Source organism: Lingula anatina, chromosome 6, assembly GCF_051362555.1.
Source record: "Lingula anatina isolate TDL-2025a chromosome 6, LinAna3.0, whole genome shotgun sequence".
In the NCBI taxonomy this organism is placed as follows: domain Eukaryota; kingdom Metazoa; phylum Brachiopoda; class Lingulata; order Lingulida; family Lingulidae; genus Lingula; species Lingula anatina.
The window spans coordinates 20,400,705-20,426,250 of NC_141772.1; the positions used below are offsets into that span (position 1 = coordinate 20,400,705).

The window sequence follows — 25,546 nt, forward strand, 5'->3', positions numbered from 1 at the left end:
ATTTTCTGGCCATGCTTTTTTCATCCTCTGGCACAACTTAACATAAAAGTGAACCAAAGGTATAAAGTGTATGGACATGTTACATTTTACCACTTGTATATCTTAAATGTCATATCTTGTATGTCATATCTTGTATGTCATAAATAATAACATTCCTTATTTCTTAAAAGTTGCCACACTCACATCTCAGAGTTACTTTCTGTAAAAAAAAATTATAGTTGCTTTATGAAAAGAGAGGAAAAAATTATTTGCTCGGTTCAATAATTGTTGGTGTTGGTAGCAAGAGGGGGAGTCACCCTGTGTTGCTCGAGCGGGAACACCTTGACGACCGAGGGGCGCAATAAAATCGTAAAATACTAAGATGGATACTTGAGCGAGGTTGGCGGGGTCAATAAAGACGCTTTTGAATTGAAAGATAACACCACTGCAATAATCTACAATTGTTTATTAAGCACAATATATCATAAATAGATTTAACTGTCTTCTTATAAACATACATATTTCCAAACAGACAGTGTGTGATAGATTATATGGAAATATCAGATAATTTTTGACATAAAGTATCGTCTTCCCGTAGAGTTATTACTGTTTACAAACATTACTGTGGCCTTGGGTTACTACATCTGTAGCTGAAGCATATTCATTTTCAAACAAAACATCCCACAGAGATAAAACCACATCAATGATAAAAACCCCCAAGAGATTTTTCCTTTTAGTATTTGCTTCTTCAGATGTTTTAGCTGGAATTCATAAACAGTATTCATTTATTTATTTTGTTCTTATGACACAATGATTTGGTTAAAAACCTAATTTTTTTTTTTTTTTTTTTTTTTTTTTTTTAGTTTACTGCAGTCCAAATAATTCAACAATGGGCTCAAAGAGACTTCAAATTATAAAATCAGAGTCAAAAGGTATATAAATCAATGTACCCTGCACACTTTTGGATATTTTTTTCTGTATTAGAATACAAAACAGACAATTTTTCTACTTGGGATGGTTTTTCATATCTGTGTTGCACAGACTTAGTGTCTGTATCCTCAATCAAAACATCGGCTTTTGACCTCCTCATTCTTATCTCTCCAAGGCATCAGACAGGTTAACCCTTTCCTTATTTGGTTTACCCTTCCCCTTATTTGAACTTGAGGGTTAACCAAAAACATTCACAGGGTGCCACTACTTCCATTTCACTTTCCCCAGAGTCTCTGTCTCTGACAGCAACCATCTGATCATAAGCGGGATCGTGAGCAAGGCAAATGACCAGTACACCCCAAAGTGCTGAACTAAACAAAAATCAGTTTTTAAAGTTTTATTCATTACTTTAAAGAAAAAACATAGAACTGTTCATTAAATATTCAAAGACCCTAAGAATATACATGTAGATCTTTTAATCCTGTGAATCCATTCTCTCAGTACAAGTACTGGTATGTACATGTAACTATAGAAGTAAATATGAGGACAGAAATAGAGATAGACCAGCATTGCTTAATAACTATATCTCATGATGGGTGCTCATCAATTTAACTGTAACATATGATTAATATTGTCCCACTTTCTTTTCACATATAGGTTTGTTTTGTTTTTTTTTTTTTTGGGGGGGGGGCATACACATAAATAAAATTTCTGTAGTATCTTATATATATTATCTAGTTCTTTCTCATGTCGGGATCTGACTTTTTAAAGTTACTGGTGTAACTCTTGATTGATATTTTTCAATCAATTGCAGATCTCTTTCTCAAACTAGTTCCATTATTCTGTGAGGCCTGCTAATCTAAATGAAATATCTGCACAAGTTAGCTGTTCTGCCTCGACTAGACTTGATCATTACCTGACTATAGCCATAAATTTGTGACAATAAAAGGCCCTTAACAGGCACTTAGGCTATGTAATTTCAAATTATGCTATTTGTTTGAGCCCAATTCTTGCACCAGCTTCCATGCCATTTAAATTTGTCAGAGTGTCAAATGATTTATGGAAGGAGGAGTTCATCAGAAGTTGGTAAACCCATTACGGTAAACTTGATTTTTTCTTTTCAAAATCGACTATAGCTAACTGCATTTATCTGCTGAAGTTGTATTACTTGCCCTAAGATAAGTTCAACAAGAAGTGACAATGTGTGTTTTAAATTGCCTTAAGTATCTTATCACTCTGATAATTAAGTAAGAAATGCAAAGAAATAAGAAATTGCATTTCAGAAGAGCATGAGAAAGAGCATGTGAGCATAAATGTGTGCAGTGGTGTGTGTGTGTATGTGTGTGTGAGAGAGAGAGAGAGAGAGAGAAAGAGAGAGATATGAGTAGCACTGTGATATCAGAAGGTATAATTAAGTAGTAAATAATGCACTGTCCACGAGCCCGATATCACGATAGCATGCCGAGCGCCAGCGAGGCATGCTATCGTGGATATCGGGCGAGGGGGTAACAGTGCATTATTTGTCATACATACAAAGGGAAATCGTGCGTGTTCCCCACCCCAAACCCCTAACTTTGAATAGAACACGCTGATATCACCGCGCATGGGGTGATATCAGAGAATGGACTTTCCCCGCGTATACTGCCTAATTGCGGTCACCGTCCAATCATTTTCATTTACGTGAATGGTTTGTGGTTGCGTGTGTATTGACAGGGACATGGGTCAGTGGTTTTCTGCGAGAAGTTGGCTAATTTCCTGCCCATCTTTCGCACGTGGCAGTCACTCCGTCTCATTCATTATATCGGTCCCTGCAATCCTTTTGTTTAGATATCAACCCCATGGTATGTATTACTAGATATAACTGATTTTCTCCCATGCCCCCTCCCACACACACACACACACACCCACATATTCTTCCCATCCCATAACGTGCTGATAGACAGGAGGCCAATGAAAGCTGACCAGGGGGTCAATATAAGATCAAAAAGTTAAATATAAGATTTGGAATGTGCATTAGACAAATGTTTGCCATTCAGTAACCTTTGCTGACTGACAACTCAAATCTAAACTCAACTGACATGGATGAGGGATATATATAACATTGCACCTGTTCTTCATGGCAATTACTTTATAATTTCAATATCTGGCTCATTCTAATATTCTACATTTTCAACACATAATTTTTTTAAAACTTTAGTTTATCACACAAATCTACTCTCTGGCATGAAGCCAACTAAGATCCACTTTACAGAAATACTGAATCGATGAATTTAATCTTTATAGACATAACAGAGTTCAGGGGGAAATTCTCAATTTCTTTTGTCCAAATCTAATGAGTTATTACCAAAAGCTCTCCGTAAGCTTCCCACTCAACCCCCCCCCCCCCGCCCCACTCCTCCAGACCCTGTCACTTCCCGATACATCAGTTCCATTAAGATAATTAGGTTCAACTATGCTGATATATTAGCTGTGTTTATATGTCTGTTGAATCACCTGTTTACATCTTACTTGCCCTATCTACCTTGATTACCCATCAGGAAGAGAGGATGGTGATTGAATGTCAATATGGAGACTGTGAGTAATGCTTGAAGTCTTAGTCTCTCCAAACTGGGGTCTGTTTTCACCAAAAAAAAAAAATCATACTGAAAACTATTATAAACTTTAACGCTATCGTTTTACTCTGCTTTGACAGGAGACAAGTTGGTTACAGTCCAATTCAAAGAACTATTCTGCACGTTTTATGTCAAGAGAGAAATTGATATAGTTCTGGTAATTAAACTCCATTTTATACTTCTGTATCACCCTGATATATCTGCCTAACTTTCAGAAACAATATTTAAAAATAAAAAAGTCTAACATGCTCCTCTCCCTCTAACCTTTTGTCCTTACCACTCACAAACTGATTTAAAGGCCGAGAATAAGAGTTAACATTCTATATTAAAGTCAGAGGCACTAAATCACACCCCAGGTAACATCCTTACCTACTGTAGGCCTGCAGGCTATTTTCAGGCTACGATCAGGTCACTTAACAGTAAAATGCGTGAAATACACTGCTGGTGAGAGTAGGGATAAATTCGCCTTTTATAGGAGATTAAGTACACACAAAAAACTACTAATACCTGTGTGAGTTGTGTAAAATCACTAAGAAAGAGGGAGAGAGAGAGAGAGAGAAAGAGAGGTCAAAATAAATGACTGAATTGGCATAAATATCACTTATAAGCAATATCCTTTTTTTTTTTTACAAAATTACCTTTAATACAGAGCTAATATTTTTTTTTACTTAAAGTAAATTCACACTTTTGTAATTGTTATACTCATTTGCCAACAGACTGCATCATGGCTGACTGCAACTTCAATAAAAGAAATCAAATAAGGATGAGTTTGGTCACTTGTAATTTTAATTACATTAAAAAATGTAAAAAGCCATACGTAACTCTTAAAAAAGTATTTCTCTCTTTTGGATGCCGTGAGCACCAAAAAGTCTAGAATTTTGCTGCAGGAGAAGCATGTATATAGATACTCATTTTCTTATTTTGCTCAGCATCTTTGCATATAAATACTAATTTGCAGATATTTCCCATAAAAATCACTTATTAACAGCTTGAGGATGAATAAAATTGCTTGGCTTTATCCAATTACATTAAATAACACTGCTAAAAAGGACTTGGTGCTAATGCACCTCTTTAACAAATTATGCTCCACTACAAATGCTACAAACATATGTTCCACCTTTTAACAAAACATGGTATTTAGCCCATTCACCAAATAGCAGTATTATTCAGAAATGCATCAACTGATCTCTCAAAATAAAATCAACTGCCAAAGGGAACAAAGGGCTAAGTTTGATATGATAAATGTCATTCAGAAAGGACTGTGTAAGGTTCAAGCATGTAGCTAGTGACCAACAATACCTAAAACCTGCATATCATCAATCAAATATTATTCAAAATTACATTCTAGTTTCATATTTCAGTTGCAAAATCAATGGAATACAATGATCAGATGCCACTCTGTGAATAATTTATATCCTTATAATTGTTAATTTCTACATGTTCATTGGAAAAGCATAAAGGCCAGTGGATATAAAAGAAAGCCAAAAACAAATGCAGGCCAGAAAACAAGATAGATCAATTTTACACAAGGAATCCTAGAATCATGTTTATCAACCCTCCAAGCCCAAAACAGTATAAAATGTCAATTTCCAACCTTCCAAATACCTTGGGGTAGTTTTTCCACTTCAGGCATACACGGATATTTTACTTTAGAGTAAGACGTACATACCCTTTATCGTTACTACCAGCTGCAATTTTAGCCCATCATCCACTCCTTACCAGCTAATAGCACATCTTCTGCAGTCTATCAAATTATCAGGAACATTATAAAGACTTAATATATCCATGCAGTATATATTTAGGATGAACATAAATGCATTCAAAATAAGCCTGAGAAATTGATCCCAAGTCACCAGCTCAGCAGTATTCCATCTTATAACTATATTTCCATTTAATGCAGGCAGTTAGATACCATTCCCTCAGATTTTAGATCGATCTATCCCTATGGGGAGTCTCACTTGATTACTGTCAGCTTAGCCAGATTAAATGTCTGTCCTGCCTTCTAAAAGCTGTAAGGGGGTAATTAACTACTATGGTGCGCGCTCGACTGACAGCAATTTAGCGTGAACCCCCAGGGAGTTAGGTGGATCCAGATGGATCTATCTAAATCTCTGGGAATGCACTCTTAGCCTTTTGCCATGGAGGCAATAGTTAAACTCTACTGGGATACTATGCAATAGTTTAACTCTGCTGAAATATACTATCTTCACATAATTATGTCCCTATCGGAAATAGTTAACATTTCACTATAGCAGTTTGAAATAAAAGACACAGCAGTCCTCTTTAACAAAGTTCATGCAAGTATAAAAATTGTATTAAAAATATTTAAAATTAGCAATTTTATGTGTTGTTTCAACAATATTTACAAATACAACTGCAAAGATGTAATTGATGCTGTAAAAAAAACTAACATACAGCAATTAATTCAATCCATTTCACATAAAACATAAAAAGTGTGTTAAACATCACCTGAACAGCATTATTTTCATTTATTTGCAGTTAGATGTAAAAGCACTGTAAAATCATTATGCACTTTATTCTGACCTATAATCTTTTTATAACTCATTCAAAAGGCACCATCTTTAATAAACATTCTGTTTGAACTACCTGGACATTGCTAGCTCTAAATCTATATATTGCCCTTGCTGGTAAAGTTTTGTCCTAGAAGTTCTAAATATCACTGATGTTCAAAAATATTAAAACTCAATGCTCCGTGGCCGTTTGTTAAACCGTTTAACTCTTATGCACCAACACTTAAACGCACTGCTCTCTGACTGCATGTGCTTCGCGGTGAACCGCACGTTCATGCTCTGTTGCAACTTCGCCTAGTAAACAACTTGTGTTTTCCTGCCCCCAGTATATAAACAAATGCTTTTTTCTACGTACTGATTGACTTATATACATTCTACAACTCCTGTCTCAACTTCAACGCTGTAAAATACGCGAAAGCATTCGACTTAAACTGCGAAGTTGACCGAAGATTTTACTACTTTCTTTCCACTTGATCAACAAGGAAGTATCAAACTATTTACTAGTTAGTGCGGTAACTAACAACCCTCATCAGAAGGTGTGCTTTAAATCATACCAAAGTTTCACTTACCAGTGGTGTACAATCTTGTGCCCAAGAAAGCCTCGCAATTAGAACAAAAACAAGTTCTAGTACAAGTTTCACTGACATTTTAGCTGTTTCTTCTCTCCAGCTTTCACATGCTTGAGCTGCGCTGGTTTGTGGACGGTTTCTTGGAATTGGGTCAAAAAGAACTATTTATAGTCCCCTTAAAGTGCCCGGATTAACACCTTCAGCATAAGCTGCCGCTTGCGGGGTCGAAGCTAAATCGTGGTGTTAAACAAGAGTGCGCATGCGCAAAAATTTCAGCTACGTCATGCGCACGTGATGTAAACAAACCAACATGGCTTTGAAGGCCGAAGAGCCGGTAGTTTTCTCTACTTGGTATGAGGCAGACCAGTTTTTCCAAAGCTATCAAAGGGAAACTGTTTCCAGGTGGAGAAAAGTGGTCTCCAAGTTGCATTTAGGTAAGTGATAACATGACCATTGTCAATTAAGCCATAATTTACAAGGAGATTACCAATGCTCTGGCCCAGAGTCTAGTTCTTGGCGGGAAATCTAAGTTGACTCATTATTAACCTACTCATTTTATCCTCTTCGTGAATGGAATTTTATCTCGATTAAGGCCTGGTTGATAAATGGTGAAGTGAACTCAGAGTATTGGCCGTGGTGTGGCTTATACATAACATGAACTTTAAAGTATATATCAAAATGGCAATTTAGTATTTTTCTTGATTCTAAAGCCAGTTGACCTAAAGTTGAGGGAAAGAGATTGTGAATCAGAGGGCAAACTGACCACTTGAAAATCACTGCTTATAGCTAGTACATGCATAATAGTTAATCTATGTTATTGTTTATGTATTTCTAATATTCAAAAACATTTTTACTTTCATTTAGATGTTAGTGCAGAGGACTTTTTAAAAAGTCTATCTCCCAAAAACCATGTTCGATGGTTCACAAACAACATCCCATTTAATGGGACGCCCTTTTACGTTATTGGATATGATGAATATGACTGCCACAGAGGTCCAGACAGAGATACCGAAACCAAAAAAAGAGCAAAGGAGGCCCGTGAGCTGAAAAGGGTATGTGAAAACGATAATCATATTGTGTGTTCTTTTACTAATTTGTATGCAGTACATGTATGTATGGAATGTGGGAGTACTTTCTGCATATGCTTATTTAAAAAAATTGCCTTAAAATAACTCTGAATTTCAGAAATGAAATGTTAACTATGTATGCTTAAAGCTGTCTAATGGTATTTACTTGTGCATACATTATATTTTATCATTGTTACATGTGTTTTATCTGGTCAATTAAATATTTTTAATATAAATGTGAGATGCAGAAATGGTTCTACCCTAGTTCTTGATCTATAATCTGAACATTTTATCCATTATCCACAGATGACAGATCATACATTTTGTAATGTAGTGAAGAGTCGGAGAATAGTTCAGGACACCAAAAAAGTGAATTGCCCTGCCCAAATTACATTGACCAGGATAGTGCAGTTTCCTGACTATAGAGTAAGCATGTTTTTTTACAGGTCTTATAGCTTATTGTTACATAGATTTATAGTTGTTACTATGTAATGTGTTCTTGTTGATTAAAGGACATCTTGACTTTATTGCTCTAAATGTTGCCTCTGATGTAGAAAGGAAAATATGATATTAAAATAAAAAAGGGATCATTTTAGGCCAAAAACAATGAGTGGGAAAAAAGGAATAAATCCAAGGATCTACGAAGTGCCATCAAACCTGAGTGCCAGTTTGAAGAGGCCTTCTATTTGACACTACCCTCAGAAAACTGTCATATGGGACATCTTACTAAAGGCGTTGTAAGTTTTTTCATAGGGAGTATTTTGTTGAGAATTTCATAACAAAATAGTTGGATGATTTCATATAAAAAGTGATTTGTAATGTAAAAAAATGTTAATTTTCTGTCATGTTTGTGATTGATTTTAAAGAATACTATAAGTATCCATAATTATATGTAATTGAAATATACTGTTCCTTTATTTTAGGACGAGCATTTTGGTAAGACACTTATATATAACTTACATTTGTCCTGGTTTTGCCTTGTGTGCTTTTCTTATGTAAAAGATCTTATTTCATAATTCCTGCACTACCCAATTTATCTGCATTTGCTTACTTTTGATAAATATATATTAATATGGTGGTTGGGGCTTTGTGTGATCTTGCTTTGTGTGCTTTTCAGATGTAAATGGTTTTATTTCACTATTCCTGCACTTTTCTATTTATCTGCATTTGCTTACTTTTCACAAGTAATTTCAGTTTAATATGGTTATTGGGATTATGTATGATCTTTTTTTTTTTTTTGCTTTTCTGATGTACATAAATGTTAGCTCACAATTGCTGCACTTGTTTGTGACAATATTTCTAATCTCACACTATACACCTGATTCATTCCAAATTCTAAAATTCTAAGTCTAAAAAATGATTGATTAAATCTCCCTGCTTTGTGTAAGTGATCATTGAGGTGAGGGTAGTTTATAGTGTACCTGAAGGATGTCAAAGGTACAATCAAGTTGATATGTGACATTGTTTAGTAACAAAATGTAGGTTTTGCTGCGAAGGCAATGTTGGTAAGTAAATATGCCCAAACTACAAGACAAAAAATTGTATTCTAATAACCTAGCTGAACATTAAGTTTGGTAGAAAATGGCAGCTTTTCCATTTGGCAGTAATGCTTAGGGAAAATACTCATAGCCACTTTTATCATGGCTGTCATACTAATTATTATTATTATTATTATTATTATTATTATTATTATATCAGTGATTTCTTCTTAAAAATGGAAGGTTATACATTCATATCTTTATTGTCCATTGTTGCAAGTAAGCAAGGATGAAACAAAATAATTATTTACCCTCACATGCTTAAATATTTTTGTAAATCAAAACTTCTATACAATTTAAGTTTGTTTTATTTTATATATAAACCGTTTATGAAATAATATTTTTAGGATAAAACAGTTGCTTCAATCTGATTAGATTTTTATGTCATCGTTATCATCACCATCATCAGAGTTATCAACCAAAGGCCACTACACAGTTCTTTTTCTCCATCATCAGTGTCCCCAATTTATTGGTGCTCTATGTCAACACTCCCATATCTTTCGAAGCAGTTTATTTTACTCTGTCCACATGAGAATAGTACATTTGCAGTCTTAATTGAGTAAAATGTTTAAGATACACAGACGTTTTATACTAATACACTGTATTTGCATATATTTCAGGCAAACTTAATGTCCCAGCCAGTTGATCCTGTCATTGTCAACAAGATAAAAGAACTGTACCGTCACAACATGAGGAAAGCAAGTCTTATTGAGACGTACATTCATCTTTTTGTCAAAGACGATGTGTTCAAAGGCAAAGAATGTCCTTCACGTCTAAATAGACGCTGGTTCCCGACATTAAAAGACATAAAAAACATTGCTACCTGCCAGTCAAAAAACCCTAATGATCAAGTTAATCTTGCTGATTATGTTAATCAACAGAAGGCAGTGAATCCAGAAGACTTGATATTTTTTAGGGTATGCTATTTTTAAAAAATTATGTTACAAAATCATGATGTTGTAAGATGTCACATGGTAGTGGGTAAAATGATCTCTAGAAGGTGTTGACATCTCTGAATGATACTGTGAAATTGAACTGATACAAAATTCTGAGGAATCATCCTTCATGTTTCCATGCCTGCTAGATCACTGGTATAATAATGATATATTATCCAAATTTTTTCATTTGATTTGTCTAGGCTTCTTCCTTGGGAGAAAATCAAAAGGTGAACTTCTTGTTTGTATATCAGACAAAGTGGCAAAGGAGACTGCTGAAACGATATGGCAACCACATAACACTCATGGATGCTACTTACCGCACCTCTAGGTAACACTAGTGGGCTTGATTTGGTCTTAAAGTGCAATTTAAGAACATAAATAGTCTTACATGATCTTAAAACATGAGTAAGACCATTTCTAGTCTGACAGCCAATTAAGTTGTCTCCCCTTACACATTCTCTATTGTGAGCAGAGGTGTCTTCTATTGTGAGGGGAGGTATCCCCCATTGTGAGGGGAGGAAACTGCTTGACCACATTAGTAGATGTTAGATCATTTTTGATCTTAAAAGCAGATTCAGTCCATTTTAAGACTACTGCTGTAATGTTTAAGATCGTGTAAGATCACTTGTGAACTTAAATTGCACTTTAAGACCAAATCTAGCCCACTAGTGTAAATTATATGAATTATCAAATATATAAATTCTATAGCGCTTTATGTTGCAATTTGTTTTGGAACATCATTATATTTGTTATTTTAATATTATAAAATTTGAAGCATCAAGAGTAGAAAATGAGCCAAATCATGCTTTATGCAGACATGAGGTTTTTCTGCAGAAAAGCAGAATTCCACGGTTTTTAAATTCAATTCTGATGGTTCCTGAGATTCGTAATGGTGTTTTTTTAACCTAGGCTCATGCCTTATTATATGAGCAAATATAAAGATTAATTTATTTTTCACAAATAATTGGCATTTTAGAATAAATATTATGTATTTAATATTTGTAAATTGGTGTTGCCTAGAATGATAGGTAATTAACTTAAGATTTATCTATAATTCACTCAGATGAAAATAGTTGCCAAAAGAGGAATTCAAATTCACTTGGGCAAATTGAAATATTTCAGCAATATTTTTGGGATAAATACATGCAAAATGTTTTTACTCACTGGGGTTACATGAACCTACATTTTATCCTACAAGACAAAGCAAGTACTACATACAGGTGTATTTAATCTGCCCCTGACAGTAAATAAAATAACTTTAAAAAAGGCTTTTTGTCAACATTTTAATGTTTCATTAAATTTTTTTCTTCTATTTTTTTCCTGAGCCAAATATTTCTTTCTTTTATAACTAGGTATGCCATGCCCCTATTTTTCATTTGTGTGAAGACCAATGTCAATTTCACAGTGGTGGCATCCTTCCTGGTAGAAACAGAAAATCAGGAATCCATCATGGAGGCCCTGGCCATAATCAAGAAATACAGCCCAGAGTGGGATCCTGAACATATGATGGTGGATTACAGCATGTCTGAAATAAATGCATTAGAAGCCTCATTTCCAGGTTTGTGCACACTTGTTTGACAAACATTTATACTTAACAGCAGGTGCAGCTCAAGCGTATACATCTGTATTTTAAAGATTTTGAGCACAACTAGTAAAAATCACAAATGGTAAATTTTTAAAAATTAGGATTAGTCAACCTCATTAATCAACTTTCCAGTCTTGTCTGCCTTACCCACCCTGGTATTGATTGATTTATTGTATTTGGCTTGATTAACAATTACTAATCTAGATAATATATTTTTTAACGGGAAGGATAAATGGCCTTCTATGACTTGTTTTATTTAGAGAAAAATGTATTGTACCTAGAGAAAAAATTTCAAATTAATTTTTTTTTCAGAAACAAAAATCCTCCTATGTGATTTCCATCGTGAAAAAAGCTGGAAAGAATGGGTGTCAAAAATTCAGAATGGTGTGTCAGGGTGCCAAGAAGAATGCCTTGGCATCCTTAGAGCTCTGGCACACAGTCCAACAGTCACAGATTATAAAGAGACACTGGCGCAGTTTAAGTCCAGTGATTTGTGGAAATATAATCCCAAATTTAGGACCTATTTTTCCAACCACTGGGAATGTAGAGCTGAGGTAACAATTAACTGCAGAAAATACTCGATTATTACCTAAGACAAAAATGTTAATCCTAACCATTGTTTTAAATTTGCATAGATATGTTATACGTAGGTTGTATAAAAAACTTTTAAATGCAGTGTCATAAGGTGCTGATTTTAATTTTTATGCTGTCATAAATGATAGGCGGTTGCTCTAAAATCTTATTTCAGAAGTGGGTAAAAGCATACAGGGGCACATTGCTGATCCCCGTCAATTCCAACAACGGATTGGAAAGGCAAAATCTTGCCTTAAAGGATAGTTATCTGCAGGGATTTAAGAACTGCACTATAGAAGCTTTGGTGAAGGTGTTGGTGGAAATGTTCATTCCCAACTCATTTGTCAGGTAATTCATTTTTAAGAAAAAGGGCAATTACCGGGGGGGGGGGGGGGGGGGGGGGGGTCAAATTTAACAGAATGGACTACGAAATTGGGAAATTTGACTTTTTTGTTCTTTGTGGACTATGTAGTTTTTTATGTACATATTTATATGAAAGTATGTCTACTTCCTTCAATCCTACTGTACTACTACTTTTATCATCTGCATGTGTAGGAGCTAGTGTAGTACTTTGGATCACTGTGTCGCCAGTCAATCACATCAGTTATCCCTTTGCAGGACAATTTATTAATTGATAAATGCACCAGGGTTTGACATTCCATTGCATAAGAGGTTTAATGAAAGGAGTGCTTGTTAATTAAGTAATGCATTTTGAATCCAATTTTACAGATACATACTTTTACTTAAGTCGATATTAATGTGTGTATTAGTATAATTTGATAGATCGCTTAATTTTTTTTAGGTACCAACAACTAAACATCCGTTGCTCTGCTGAAAAAAGGCAGTACAGTCAAGAAGTACCAACTTTCCTGCACAACAGACCAGTGCAGTTTGTAAGGCACATAATGGATCGGTGGACAACATTTAATATCAGCAATGTCAAGAGGCTGTCATCAAACCATTTCAAAGCAAAGAATGATGACCAGACAGAATATAACATTTCACTGGATCCCTGCTGTTGTGAGTGCCCTGATTTTTGCCAACATAAAATTCCATGCAAACACCTTTGTGCAGTCCTGAAATTTCCAGGGGTGTCTTGGTCTTCACTGGGTTCAATTTTTAACAGCAATCCAGCATATTTGCTGGACGAGGATGTCATCGACCAATCTCCTGTGTCATACAGTGATGAAATTTCAACGGTAACATCTGAACCTCCCCCTCTTACATCTGAGTCTCACCCTACTGAAACAGATGTCATAATAAATGACCTTCCCAAAAGAAAGAAAAACGTGGCCAAAGAACAATCCATCTGCATTTCCTTGGCCAAGGAATTACTGGATTCACTCTATCAAATAGACTCTCTCCAAGACCTGCAGCATATCAGGAAACAGATAGGCATGGTGTTAGAAGAAGCAAAAGGGGCAATTCCACATGAGTATGGATTACCAAAAAAACCTAAGTCTCCACGTAAAAAGCCAAAGGTATCACCCAAAACAAAAATTGGTTCTTTACCCCAAAGACAGAAGAAGCTGCAGTTGATGAAAAGAGTGGGAAAAGGAGCAGAAATAGCTAGAAGAAAGCGGGGATTATCTGATCTCAACTTGAGTCAAGCAGGTATTTTTATATCAATTAATATTTTAGAGGTTTTGATTATCCTATTAGGTTATCAGGCTGCATTAGCTATCTTGACAAAATTTATGTGTATGTTTTTTTTTAATTTCTTTTAGGCAAAGATATTGGGCATGCATAATGTATTTTGTATAAATTACTCATAATCTCTTTAAATGTTTAATTGAGGGGTATAAAGTGAAGCATTCAAATAATTATTTTGTAGCAAAACCATCAGCAGTTCCACCAATAAAGAAAGTATGTGTGGAAGCAAAAAAACAAGAGTCACCAAGCTCACCAAAGGCACAAAACAAAATCAAAATACATTTAAATCGATGTAAGTACTAGAAGGTTTTGACATGCATGGGCAGTGGCAGTAAGATAGGAGGAGTACTCATTGAAATATGTGTAGGAGTATGTTTGTAAAAAGTAGTAACAAAAAATTATATTCTATTACATTTTAAAAAGAATAAAAATAATGAATGCTTTTTCAACTTTGAACTTTTATCATTAATAATAAGCTTTACATTTATCATTGAAGATGCTGTCCCTTCACAAAACACCAATGTGACGCTTGGAAAATACAAGTCGCATCATATAACGTATGACAGTATTACATCTATAAATGGGATGCTTGCTGATGAAGTAAGTAAACAGGTTTGTTACACTGGTAAAACATAAGGATCTTATCATATCTATTGTTAAAATGAGCTGCATAGACTGAAATGATGCCTTGCAGCATTTGCCTTGTTATTGATAGTACATACTCAATGTAAGAAGACGTTAATTTCTCTTTCTGCTGCTTGTTTTTTTTTTTTTTTTTATAAATGAGATATATAACATGCTTAATGTTTTAGGTAATTGACAGTTATCTGGACATTATGATTAGCAACAGTGGCAAGAAGGTAAGGATTATAATGAAGTGCAATAAAATGACAGAATTAAATGTCATTGAAAACACCAATGACATTTGGTTATAATTGATGAAATGGTAATAATGATCAAAGTAATAATAACAACTATTATTAACGTTATTATTGTAAAAATAGAAATAATAATTATGTTTATTAAAGGCATAAGAGCTGTTCATTTTGGCCAAAATAAAAAAGGATTTTTTTTTTTGTCAAAATGGACATACCTAACAATGGTAGATACATCCATTCTGACAATTTAATTTAATCAAGGTTTTTTCTAAGCTTGGTTTCTTGTAAGAAATTAAGAAATTATTGCAAAAGGTAGCTGTCTGTGGAGGTCTCATAGTTCGATGGCAAGTACAGATTCCAGAATAATTGTGATAAACGGCATTTTGGTGGTAAAATAGAATTTATTATATTTCTGGGATTGTTTTCAGTGTATTTATTATGAAACATAAATCTCATACAAAAAGTTTTCTCTTTAAGCTTTAAATGTCACATTGTGTATTCTAACTGGCTTTCTTAGCTGTAATTTAAATTGTAAAATACACTGCTGCACTATATACATATCAGTTTTACAGAAACATATACTCTAGTTCATGATGGCATGCTCACGTCATTACAAGACTTAGTATATCATAGCATCATGCATGATAAAATAATACATATAATGCATTTTAAAAATGTCGAGATGTTTCCAAGATCATAAAGAGAAGGGTGATTCTTTGCTCATATGAGGTACAAACGTCATCATTTAAATTATTCTTTTCACAGGTGTTCCATGTGAGCCTTCATGTAATGTCCAGGATTGTATATGATGGAGACATGACTTATTTTTCTAAGGTTAGCCATATACACATTGAATAGTTAGCTGAATATGCTTTAAAGAAAGAACTTTCAAATTTTTTTCAGCCATTATTGAATTTTTTTAACCTCCTTTAACTTTACTGGCACTTTTGAAAAGGCATTAGTATATATGTAATAGTGTTTTAAAATGTTATCTTCCAAATTTATGTTTAAAAAAGTCATTATTCTCAATACTTTGGTTTCTTTATTTAATTTTCAGAGATATATAGGTTTGGTGACATTCATTTAGTAATTGTAATAGTAATAGTAATTTAGTAATTGTTTCCCATCCCAGTTGCAAAGAATAGCTTCATTTGAGTTTAAATTCTTTTTTCCAATTTTTTTCTTTGTTTTTAATATAGAAAGACCTCCGAGAATATGACATCATAGTGGGAGTTTGTATTAGACGAGGACACTACTCTGTCTTGGTAAATATTCGACCCTTACATGGGACTCTCTCAGATTAAAATTTGGATTTGGGTTGTTTTTACTTACATAGGCAGTTTATCTCTCCAAAATATGTAACACTGCTATATGAAATGCTTGACATGAGGTAAAAACAAATCTATATCATTTTTAATTATCCTGTTTTTGCAAAGAAAATTCTACATTTATTTGTATATTTAAAAGACAATTTGCAAAATTTGAGTACTTTGTATTAGATCTGATGTTTGATTAATTCGCCACACCAACACCAATTGTGTTTTGTGCTACTTTGAAAATATGCTGTAATGACTGAGGCTTATTTTTTCACTTGTGCCTATAGTATTGTGGAAGAAAGGAGGGGAAATACACCTTTGTCAATTCTCTTGGAGAGACTGGTCAAGAAAAGGACACAATCACAAGAAACTGGGGGTAGTTGAATTTTAAAACATTTAAAAAAATGATAATATGTCTTATTGTATTGCATTAATAATATATTTTATTAATTATGTTATTTATGTGTGCAAAGTGCAGACAAATCAATGTTATGATTAGGTATAATTTTCCTTGTGATGTATTTTCAGCACCTTTTCCAAAAGAAAAGAAATTGGATGCCAGTTTGTCACCATCGACCATGAGAAACAACTGGATGGCTACACTTGTGGGCTCTGGTGTATACATGTGAGTGATGTTACCTAGGAAGCACACATATCAATATAAGTTTTAAAATTGTACACCACTGAAGATTTCCCAAGCATTTATAGGGCAGTAATTTTTTTAGAATTTATATGTAGTGTGGGGGGTTTCCTTTTGTTCTTATTATATAAATAATCATTTTGTTATTATTATTACTTTTTATTCAGGCAGTGGAGCACCTGTTGGAATATGGGTTGAACAGAACTCCAAAGATCTGCCAGCCAGACTTTTTAAGGCTTAGGCTAAATATTGCCACTTTGATTTTAAGAAATATTGGTATGAATATGGAATTTAATTTTTCTTAAAACAATGATTATGAAAAGAATAATTTTTTTTTACAAGTTAGAGTTGAAATTTACCTTTAAAATACTAAAAATGTAATTCTAAAAAGGAAGTAATGGACATCAAAATATCTTATTTATTTTCAAGACTAGCATTAATATTTAAATTTATGGATTTAGTTGGCAAATTCATTAAATTGCTTTAAAGTTGGCTATGCCCAGGGAAAGCATTTGAGGATCTCACTGTTTTACAGATTTCAAAATAGATGGGGTCATATCTGTCTGGAAATGTCACCGACTTTGCCCTTTGGTTTTATGATTAATACTGATAACAAATTATCTTTTTCTTGATTTTCAGTTGTTGCAGACAAAAGACACCTAGAATTAAGACCTGTTGGACAGAAGATCAAATTAACTATGTCACAAAGCAACACTTAGTGTATCAAATCCTGGCAATTATGTTACTATTATATACTACCATGTACTTATATCAAATATTATATATACAGAATATTGAATGAAACTTTTGCATTAACAGTGGACATTCCATAACATTATTTAAATATATTTGTATTATTACTATTTATATAATTGATATTGGGATGCTGTTGGTATTTTTTAATGGTGTTTGGGTGATGGACTTGTTAACAAGCTATGTGCACTAGCATCTGATTTAAGGATATAATACTGTACTGTATTTACAGTATGTCTTCATTTTACATAATAGTGGAGAAAAATAGTTTTAAGATCTTAACAAAAATCAGTCAATCTTAGTTATGCCAGAGCCCTCTAAGTTAATTTTCTGAGTAAAATTATTGTACTGAAATACAGTTAAATTTTCATTAAAAATAAAATTAATTTTGGGTGGGTCCAAATCGGGGGTCTCTTTATCACCTGCAGTACACATACCTTATACAATCGTCTAAGAGGGATCAATATATGTGCAACAAAAAAGATTATCATAATGATTGTTGTAAAATATTAAGGAGAAGATGAGTGTCTCTTATTATCTGATTTTAGATGACATCTACTGTGTACAAGTAAATGACAGTCATAAAATATGTTTTAAGAAAAGATCATATGACATGTTAAAATATCAACAATATATTTATATTTATATTATTCTATCTTTACATGAAAAAGTACTCTACCCAAAGGAACAAATAATTTAGTGTTTCCCCCAGAGGTTAGCCACCTGTGATGGTCCAGTGTACAGCACAAATTTCAGAATAATTGCCATAACCATCATTTTGGTGGTAAAATAGTATTTATTATATTTCTATGTGTTGTTTTAATACAATGTATTTATTGTGAAATATGAATCTCATATGGAGAGTTGTTATCATTCATACAGTATATATATACCAGTATATATATATATATATATATATATATATATATATATATATATATATATATATATATATATTAATGTGTGTGAAAATATGTTTGTATGTGTACATACAATGTAATGGAGATTTATTTCAATTCAATTCACTATTATATACTACATCTTTTTCTTTTCTTTTTTTTCAAACTACTGGTACTCTACTGGTACTTGTAAATTTATAATGACTTTTTTCTGTGGGTGACATGGTTGTGCTTAAAAGTAATATAAGATTTATGCAAATAAATAATTTTTTGTGTTTTTTGGTACTACACTTTTTTTTTATTTTTTGGTATTGTAAATTAACCGACATTGCTTAAAATCGGATATGGGTGTGCAAAACTCCCGGTCCCGTGTTTCACAGGTTTAGGCTCTGTGTATTATAAAGGTTATGGCAAAGTTAAATAGTATGCCGTCTAAAACAAATTATTCACTTCTACAACTTAAATTACAGACTTACTTACAGGTAAGAGACGCCAAAGCCAAAAACAACAAAAGTGATTAGAAATATCCAAATTAAACAGCCGCCATCAGTTTAAAACGAAGTCAATTTCTATGTCGGTATATACATACACGTGTTTTATGTTTACATCACGTGCGCATGACGTAGCTGAAATTTTTGCGCATGCGTACTCTTGTTTAACACCACGATTTAGCTTCGACCCGCTTGCGGGGTGCGTATGCTGGACAGTGATTCGTCGTTTTTCAATGTCGTATGGCTATGGAATGTTCGTTTTACCTCATATTTATGTTATAATGTGTTAAAGATCACTAGTGTTAAGTGCGGCCCCAAGAGAGAGTAAAAAAAGTGGCAAGGTGGGGGTCAACAGATCGTTAAGAAATTTGGTGTGGTTAATAAAGGTCCTTATGAAGGATAATTATGTTAAGATGTTAAATATTCTATTTTCTTTTGTTTTCAAGAACAAATTGTCAGAATGGAAACTTTCATAGAACTGAAGAAGAACTCTATGGCTCCATGGATGTTTTTATGAATTGCAGTTAGGTTACAAATCGAAAAAGAAATAATTGGAGTTTGGGGTGATAGCTAGGGCCTAAATAGGGGCTAAATCATATCATTATTTAAACATTCAATTAGGGCACTAAATAGTTACGTATCTTGTCACTTACTGTGAAGAGAGAAGTGGTGAACTATAAATTACTTTAACCTTGGATCTATTGTGTCACTTGCACTTGATATAGGCCCTACATATTTTTATTATTTAGAAATGTTTAGCGGTATGTCAGTCAAAAGTTGAAGAGTGGAAATTTAAGCTACTAGTGGTGTTGGTGTTATGCTATGTCAATTGCTATAGGGTAAGGCCCATTAAAAGATGGAAAACGCGTTTGAAAAAATACGCAGTCCACTCGAGACCTGACGTACTGGTACTAGATGTTGTTGACTAACTCTACTTGAAATCACAACAAAATTAATGAGCCAATAATGCGAGGCGGGGCTATTTTTTTAAACATTCGCTTTACAAGAGGACCAACTTCAAAAAAAAAAAAAAAAAAAAAAAAAAGAAAAAAAAGAATGAAAAAAAAGATAAACATCAAGCTGTTATAAACATTTTCATACATAGACAAACACAAGATCTTAGTAGGCCTATTTGGGACAGTTTTGGTAAAGGAGCTTGTCACCAAAAATCATGGATTACGATTATCCGTTGGCTCACAGTACACTGTGGGATGGTGCTGACACAAGAAATTACATAATTGAAGACAAAAGGGCTGATAAAAGAGATCAAAAGATGTAATAACTACTTCACCCACGACCACTTCTAACAAAGCGTGTCCTGAGAAAAAATACACGTCGCGCCAGCTCAGTGGATTTCCAGTGGGAACTCAAAAACATGGGCGAAGTTTTTTTTTTTTTCATATTTTTTTCTTCTGAAAGGTGATATCAGTGTTTTTGCATGAAGTTTCGGACTGAAAATAGATATCTTAAGAGAAAAGAAACTATGACGACAACATTATCTAAATTCCGTTCATTTTAAATGTAGCAGAGTGACAGTTTCTACGAAAAGGCTCTTTAAAGCCGACACTCCCAAAATCGTTGTAATGGACACTTAAAAAGTCAAGTATACAAAAAATAGTTTGCGTTCTCTTAAAGTATTTTTATACATTTTCCTTGGAGTCGAAATTCTATTGTTTTATTATTATTATTTATATTATACAGTGGTCTATTTCGTGGTGGGCACATCCTATATATAGGCCCCTACATTGTTGTAAATTGTACCTTTTTAAAAACAACTAGTGAATTATTTATTTGTTTGTTTGTTTATTGCCTGCGATGCCAATTGTAATTGTTTTAATTTTTTAAGATGAAGCCGTGTAGGCCTACATGTATCTTTATTTTATTTTAATTTACTTATGTTCAGCAAGCGTAATGTATAATCTTATCGACATTCCGTTACATTGTTTGGTAACAGCGGTTCGATTATCATTCTTTACTGTTTTTTCTTTTCTTGGCTAACCTTTAAAAGCGGTCTTGTCTTATCTCTTTACTTCTTTTCTTTTCAGTGAACCCACTTCTTTTCATTTCTTTCTGAGAATTCCAAAATAAGAACTCTGGCTCTCATAACGGACACGCTTCTGGCCATATCTTCTACTTGTACTTATTCTAAAGTTCTCTTATACAATTTCTTAATCTGATCGATTTCATGTATATTTCATGTCAATTTCATCTTATAAACATCCGCGTGTTACTTCCTCGTTTCCGTCTTTAGATAAGATGTCCGCGTCGCCTGTGGCATATTTGCTTATATTTTCCGAGAGATGGGTTTCTTGGCAGCTGACAGATTATCTCCTGGCAGACATGAAGCTAAGGGTCAGTCTCAAACAACACTGACGTAGTTGTGATGGCTTCAAGGATCAGACCACTTGAAGTGAATTGCTAATGACGTTCATAGCGCTCGGGTTTCCGGGGGAAAATGCGAATGTTAAGCACGCAACCTCCCTCTCTCCCCCTCTCTCTCTCTCTCTCTCTTTCTCTCTCGCGAGCTCTCTCTCTCTCTCTCTCTCTCTCTCTCACACACACACACACACACACACACACAGAGAGAGAGAGAGAGAGAGAGAGAGAGAGAGAGAAACACGCACACGTGTGCCGTCACCTTCAAAATCAAAACCAATACAACAAAAGAAAATCATTATTTTCCTTTTTCTCGAAGGCTTGTTTCTTGAGATATAATGTTAAATCAGAGGACGAAAAGAGGCTGTTGCCTCTGAGACAAAATCCCCTTCACTGAAGTCGGGAACGACACTTTTTCTGTGAAAATGTACGTTCGCTCCCCTATTCAAAAGTATTACAGAAGACATGGAATTGAAACAAGAGAGAGCAAGCGATAAATGTTAAAGGGCTTTTTAAGTATTGTGGGTATCCTTACATAAAAAATATATGAGGTAAAATGATAGAAATTATTTCTATATTTGCTCGAGCTGTAAGTTTTGCATTTTTGCCGAACCCTCTGTTCAACAGCATGTTTTATTAATCCTCGTTTGTTGAACACCGGAGCGGTTACCAGGTGGGGGTGGGGGTTTGGGGGTGGGGTTTAGACCATCTTTTTCTTACCTACCTTTTTTATTGGCTGAAAGCCACCTTAACGTTTTCACGACCGGTTTATGTCATCTTAGTATTTGTTTTTTTTTTTTTTTTTTTTTTCAATTCTAGTTGAAATAAAATTTCAATTCGTATGACTACTGAAATTTTGTCGACCTATGTTTTTTTCTTTTTGTCTTTTTTACTCTTCTTTTTCGATCGACATCAGGCAATTAAACCAAAGACAAAAATGCCTTGAATTGTCTGTTTTGCCAACTCTTTACTTATGCATAATGATGTAAGTACGCACACAGGTGAAACATTCGCCTCTATCAGAAATGTGGTCTCTCTGCAGTTGTCACATATAGCATCTGTCCTCACCTGAACAATCTTCTTGTTAGTATACAAATCGTTAATTCATGCATTTTCATCATTTTACTTTATGATTCCAGTATAATTTGATGTTTATTGACGCTTGTATTGCTTCTTCAATCAACAGCTACATTAGAGTATTTTAAACAGTTCAATCTTTATGCTAAGCTTTTAAACGAACTGAAATTTCTTTCATTTTTATGCAGTTGGGTTTTAGAGTTTTTATTAGACAGGAGACAAGCTGTGAAAGTGGGTACAAGTACTTCTGATATTGTGATCTTAAATGCAGGTGCGCCTCAAGGTTGTGTTCTGTCACCATGTCTGTACAGCATGTTCACGTATGATTGCGTTTCATCTCACGAGAGTAATTGCATTGTGAAGTTTGCAGACGACACCATTTAAATTGGCTTAATAAGTGTTAATGATGAGACCTGGTATAGAAACGATGTCAACTCAGTTGTACAATGATGTAAAGACAACGATTTGTTACTGAATGTAGGGAAGACTAAGGGAATGATTGTTGACTTCAGAAAGAATAGAAATGTGAAAGAACCCATTTATATCAGTGGCACTGCGGTAAAGCGAGTAACCAATTTTAGACTACTGGGGGTAGAATTCAATAGCTCACTTACATGGAAGGACCACCTAGACAAACAGTTAAAAAAAGCGAGGCAAAGGGTATATTTTTTAAGAAAGTTGAAGGATTTTACTTCAAATGATTTGATTTTAGCAAACTTTTATAAATGCATTATAGAAAGTATATTAACATTTTCAATTATGGTATGGGCGGGCCACTGTAGAAGAACGCAAGCGTCTAGATATGGTCACATCAACGTGCGGCAAAATCATCGGTCTGGAACTCCCCTCTCTAGGTGCCATCTATGCTAACAGATCAGTAATAAAAACAGAGAAAATCATGTCTGACTATACCCACCCCGCACATGAGCTTTTTAAATTTTAACCGAGCAACTGCAGACTTTTAACTTTTAAGGGTTCTAAAAGGTTTTTAAAGAGTTTTCACCCATCTGCTGTATCTTATTTTAACAACAAAAATGGAAATTTATTATTTATAACTTGTAACCCGAATAGCAGTCCGATTTCCGTTTTATATGAATTTTTATATTTATATATATTATTGGCTGAATAAACTCTTATCTTATCTTATCTTATAATCAAATGTATAAAAATCTTTTCATGTCTATTTTGAATTTTCATTTGTAGGGACAATGTGCAATTGAAAGCTTTTTAAAGCGAATAAAAGCAACTTCAAACGTGAAAGAAGCCAACTGCACATGTGGGCATCTAATTCACGTGTTTAACCAAATAAATAGTTTTAAAATAGACAAGAAATATGAACAAAATATGGGATAAATCAAAAGGAGGCACAGTAATTATCAAAGCTCTCTCTCTAATTCTAGCAATTTTTAAATAATACGTGGACTATTGAAATTTTATATATTAAAATATATAATATTACAAAAGTCCACGTATTAAGACCTACAGTCCACAACTCAAACCACGAAACATATTATCACTGGGACATCTATCACAAAATTGTGACATATATCACATCTTAAAACAAAGGAGGGGGGGGGGCTTAACTGAACCTAACGCAATGTACGTAGAATGTGTCGTGCTCAACACTCCGTCGCAGCTAACGCAATGACTTGAACCATGTGTGTTTTGTTTTTTCACAAATGCTGGCAATATAGGCACAATGGTCGGAAAGCTTGATAACGTCAGCAATTTTAGAAGCAATTGTTTCTCTCGCAAAGTTTCTTTTTAAATTTGTCCAGTGTGATGATAAAAATTAAATGGCCATTAGTTGTTTGGAAATTAATTTAAAGCGAGGTAAGTCCCGTTCACACTATTTTTGTTTGAATCGCGATCAGGCGTCTCGTTCACAAGAGAGGCTTTACAACCATAGAATCTAGATTTGGCGTAATCGCAATTCAAAATGCAGTGTGTGAATAGGAAAATACATAGTCACAAGTTACGCGCACCTGATAAATTAAGAAAGAAGCTTACCGGAAAGTTTTTTAAACATACGTTTATTGCGTTTAAATTTTTAGATTACAATTTTTTGGTAAAAATCGGAACCACTGTTTGTTTGGACTCGATGAAGGTTACCGAGGTCAGAGCTGAGTTGTCGTTGTTCAGGTACAGGTCATGAACGCTGCACTGAGGCAAGGAAACGCTATGCGTTGCGTGTGTAAAACATCTCGCTTTATGTGATAGATACAATACGATTCGTCGAGCTGTACGTGAAATATTACGAGTGTATTGTCGAGCCGCAGGCGATAGCCTCGGTCACAACCGGCCGCACGGGCTCTTACGGGCTGTACGGAGGAGGATGTTGCAATTGAAAATGTCCAAAAGATTCTACGAATAGCCTGCGAACAGCGAGGCCGCAAGCGTAACTTGCTCCCCTCGCACGGAGTTAGCAAGAGAGACGCGCGTTGTGCACGACGCACGTCGCAAGCAATGAAGGAGCAAGTGCGCTTTACGTGTTGAGTAAGGCGCACGCCCTCACAACTAACGAACAAAGTCGAGAGCACACTGGGAATGCGTCACACGTGCGTCACCCCCGGGTGCTCATGACGCACGCTTGTGTCTTTACAATGAATGTCGACTGTGTAACGTGTACAACAATTTTCAAATTTTTTACAAATTTTTGCTCAATTTAGTTTCTAATATGCCTCCAAAAATAGCAAAAGGCAAGAGAAAGAAGCTTACATAGTAGAAAAAAGGGAAGAAGAAGAAGAAAGAAGAGGAGAACAGGAAGCAAAACTGACGTACGCCGTCAGTACGTCACCCAAACGTGTGAGGCAAGTTTGAAGCAAAACTGATTCAGAAGGGCACTACTTTCGCCGTGCGTTGCATTCCCTTCGTAAGTGATGAGTGTGTGCCACGTACACAGGAAGCAAGACAAACTCAAGAAATGAGTACAACTTCCACGGTCATCACCCCTTGCAATTAGTGTCCCAGGTTGAAAGGACATCTCATGTGGCCCTTGCGACTCGCAAGGCAGACTTTTCTCTACCTCTACGACCTCCAGGGCCACTGCAACACCCAAAAATCGCAGGGGACGTACGATCCTGAAATTCGTGCGTCCGGTTGTGACCGAGGCCTTAACTAATGCTTTGGTGGATAAAGAAG

General features: G+C 34.6%; 3 protein-coding genes across 6 annotated transcripts in view; 2 read left to right on the forward strand and 1 right to left on the reverse strand.

Annotated features, from left to right (window-relative positions):
• LOC106160152 (interleukin-17 receptor A) overlaps positions 1–6,795 on the reverse strand; it is a 35,548-nt gene extending 28,753 nt beyond the window's left edge. The window contains exon 1 of the mRNA XM_013536670.2: positions 6,622–6,795. Within this exon, the coding sequence (XP_013392124.2) occupies positions 6,622–6,699 (78 nt within the window). The 5' untranslated portion in view covers positions 6,700–6,795. The remainder of the gene's footprint in view (positions 1–6,621) is intronic.
• Positions 6,796–6,847: 52 nt separating this feature from the next.
• LOC147761331 (uncharacterized) lies at positions 6,848–9,272 on the forward strand. Its single transcript, XM_087014959.1, has 5 exons — positions 6,848–7,055; positions 7,486–7,673; positions 7,995–8,114; positions 8,285–8,425; positions 8,612–9,272. Exons 1-5 carry the CDS (start codon positions 6,932–6,934, stop codon positions 8,702–8,704), a joined length of 666 nt encoding a protein of 221 aa, XP_086871085.1. The 5' UTR covers positions 6,848–6,931; the 3' UTR covers positions 8,705–9,272.
• Positions 9,273–9,693: 421 nt separating this feature from the next.
• On the forward strand, positions 9,694–18,751 carry LOC106181007 (uncharacterized). Of its 4 annotated transcripts, XM_087014956.1 has the most exons (15): positions 9,694–10,143; positions 10,365–10,492; positions 11,517–11,722; positions 12,062–12,303; positions 12,498–12,670; positions 13,125–13,936; positions 14,157–14,267; positions 14,472–14,575; positions 14,788–14,835; positions 15,619–15,687; positions 16,053–16,118; positions 16,457–16,545; positions 16,698–16,794; positions 16,977–17,085; positions 17,449–18,417. In XM_087014956.1, the coding sequence occupies exons 1-15, from the start codon at positions 9,856–9,858 to the stop codon at positions 17,526–17,528; spliced, it is 2,622 nt and encodes an 873-aa protein (XP_086871082.1). In that variant the 5' UTR covers positions 9,694–9,855; the 3' UTR covers positions 17,529–18,417. The 4 variants fall into 4 exon arrangements, 3 of the variants coding, with proteins under 3 accessions (XP_086871082.1, XP_086871083.1, XP_086871084.1); XM_087014957.1 differs by lacking the exon at positions 16,977–17,085; XR_015334970.1 differs by lacking the exons at positions 14,788–14,835; positions 15,619–15,687; positions 16,053–16,118; positions 16,457–16,545 and having other exon boundaries at positions 17,449–17,510.
• The last annotated feature ends 6,795 nt before the right edge of the window (positions 18,752–25,546 follow it).

Excerpts from the sequence above, each read along its gene's own strand:
- LOC147761331 (XM_087014959.1), top strand. The coding sequence starts at position 6,932 with ATGGCTTTGAAGGCCGAAGAGCCGGTAGTTTTCTCTACTTGGTATGAG. Across the intron at positions 7,056-7,485 it reads GGTCTCCAAGTTGCATTTAG|ATGTTAGTGCAGAGGACTTT; the intron begins GTAAGTGATAAC and ends ACTTTCATTTAG. Across the intron at positions 8,426-8,611 it reads GACATCTTACTAAAGGCGTT|GACGAGCATTTTGGTAAGAC; the intron begins GTAAGTTTTTTC and ends CCTTTATTTTAG.
- LOC106181007 (XM_087014956.1), top strand. The coding sequence starts at position 9,856 with ATGTCCCAGCCAGTTGATCCTGTCATTGTCAACAAGATAAAAGAACTG. Across the intron at positions 12,304-12,497 it reads ACTGGGAATGTAGAGCTGAG|AAGTGGGTAAAAGCATACAG; the intron begins GTAACAATTAAC and ends ATCTTATTTCAG. Across the intron at positions 15,688-16,052 it reads ACATGACTTATTTTTCTAAG|AAAGACCTCCGAGAATATGA; the intron begins GTTAGCCATATA and ends TTTTTAATATAG.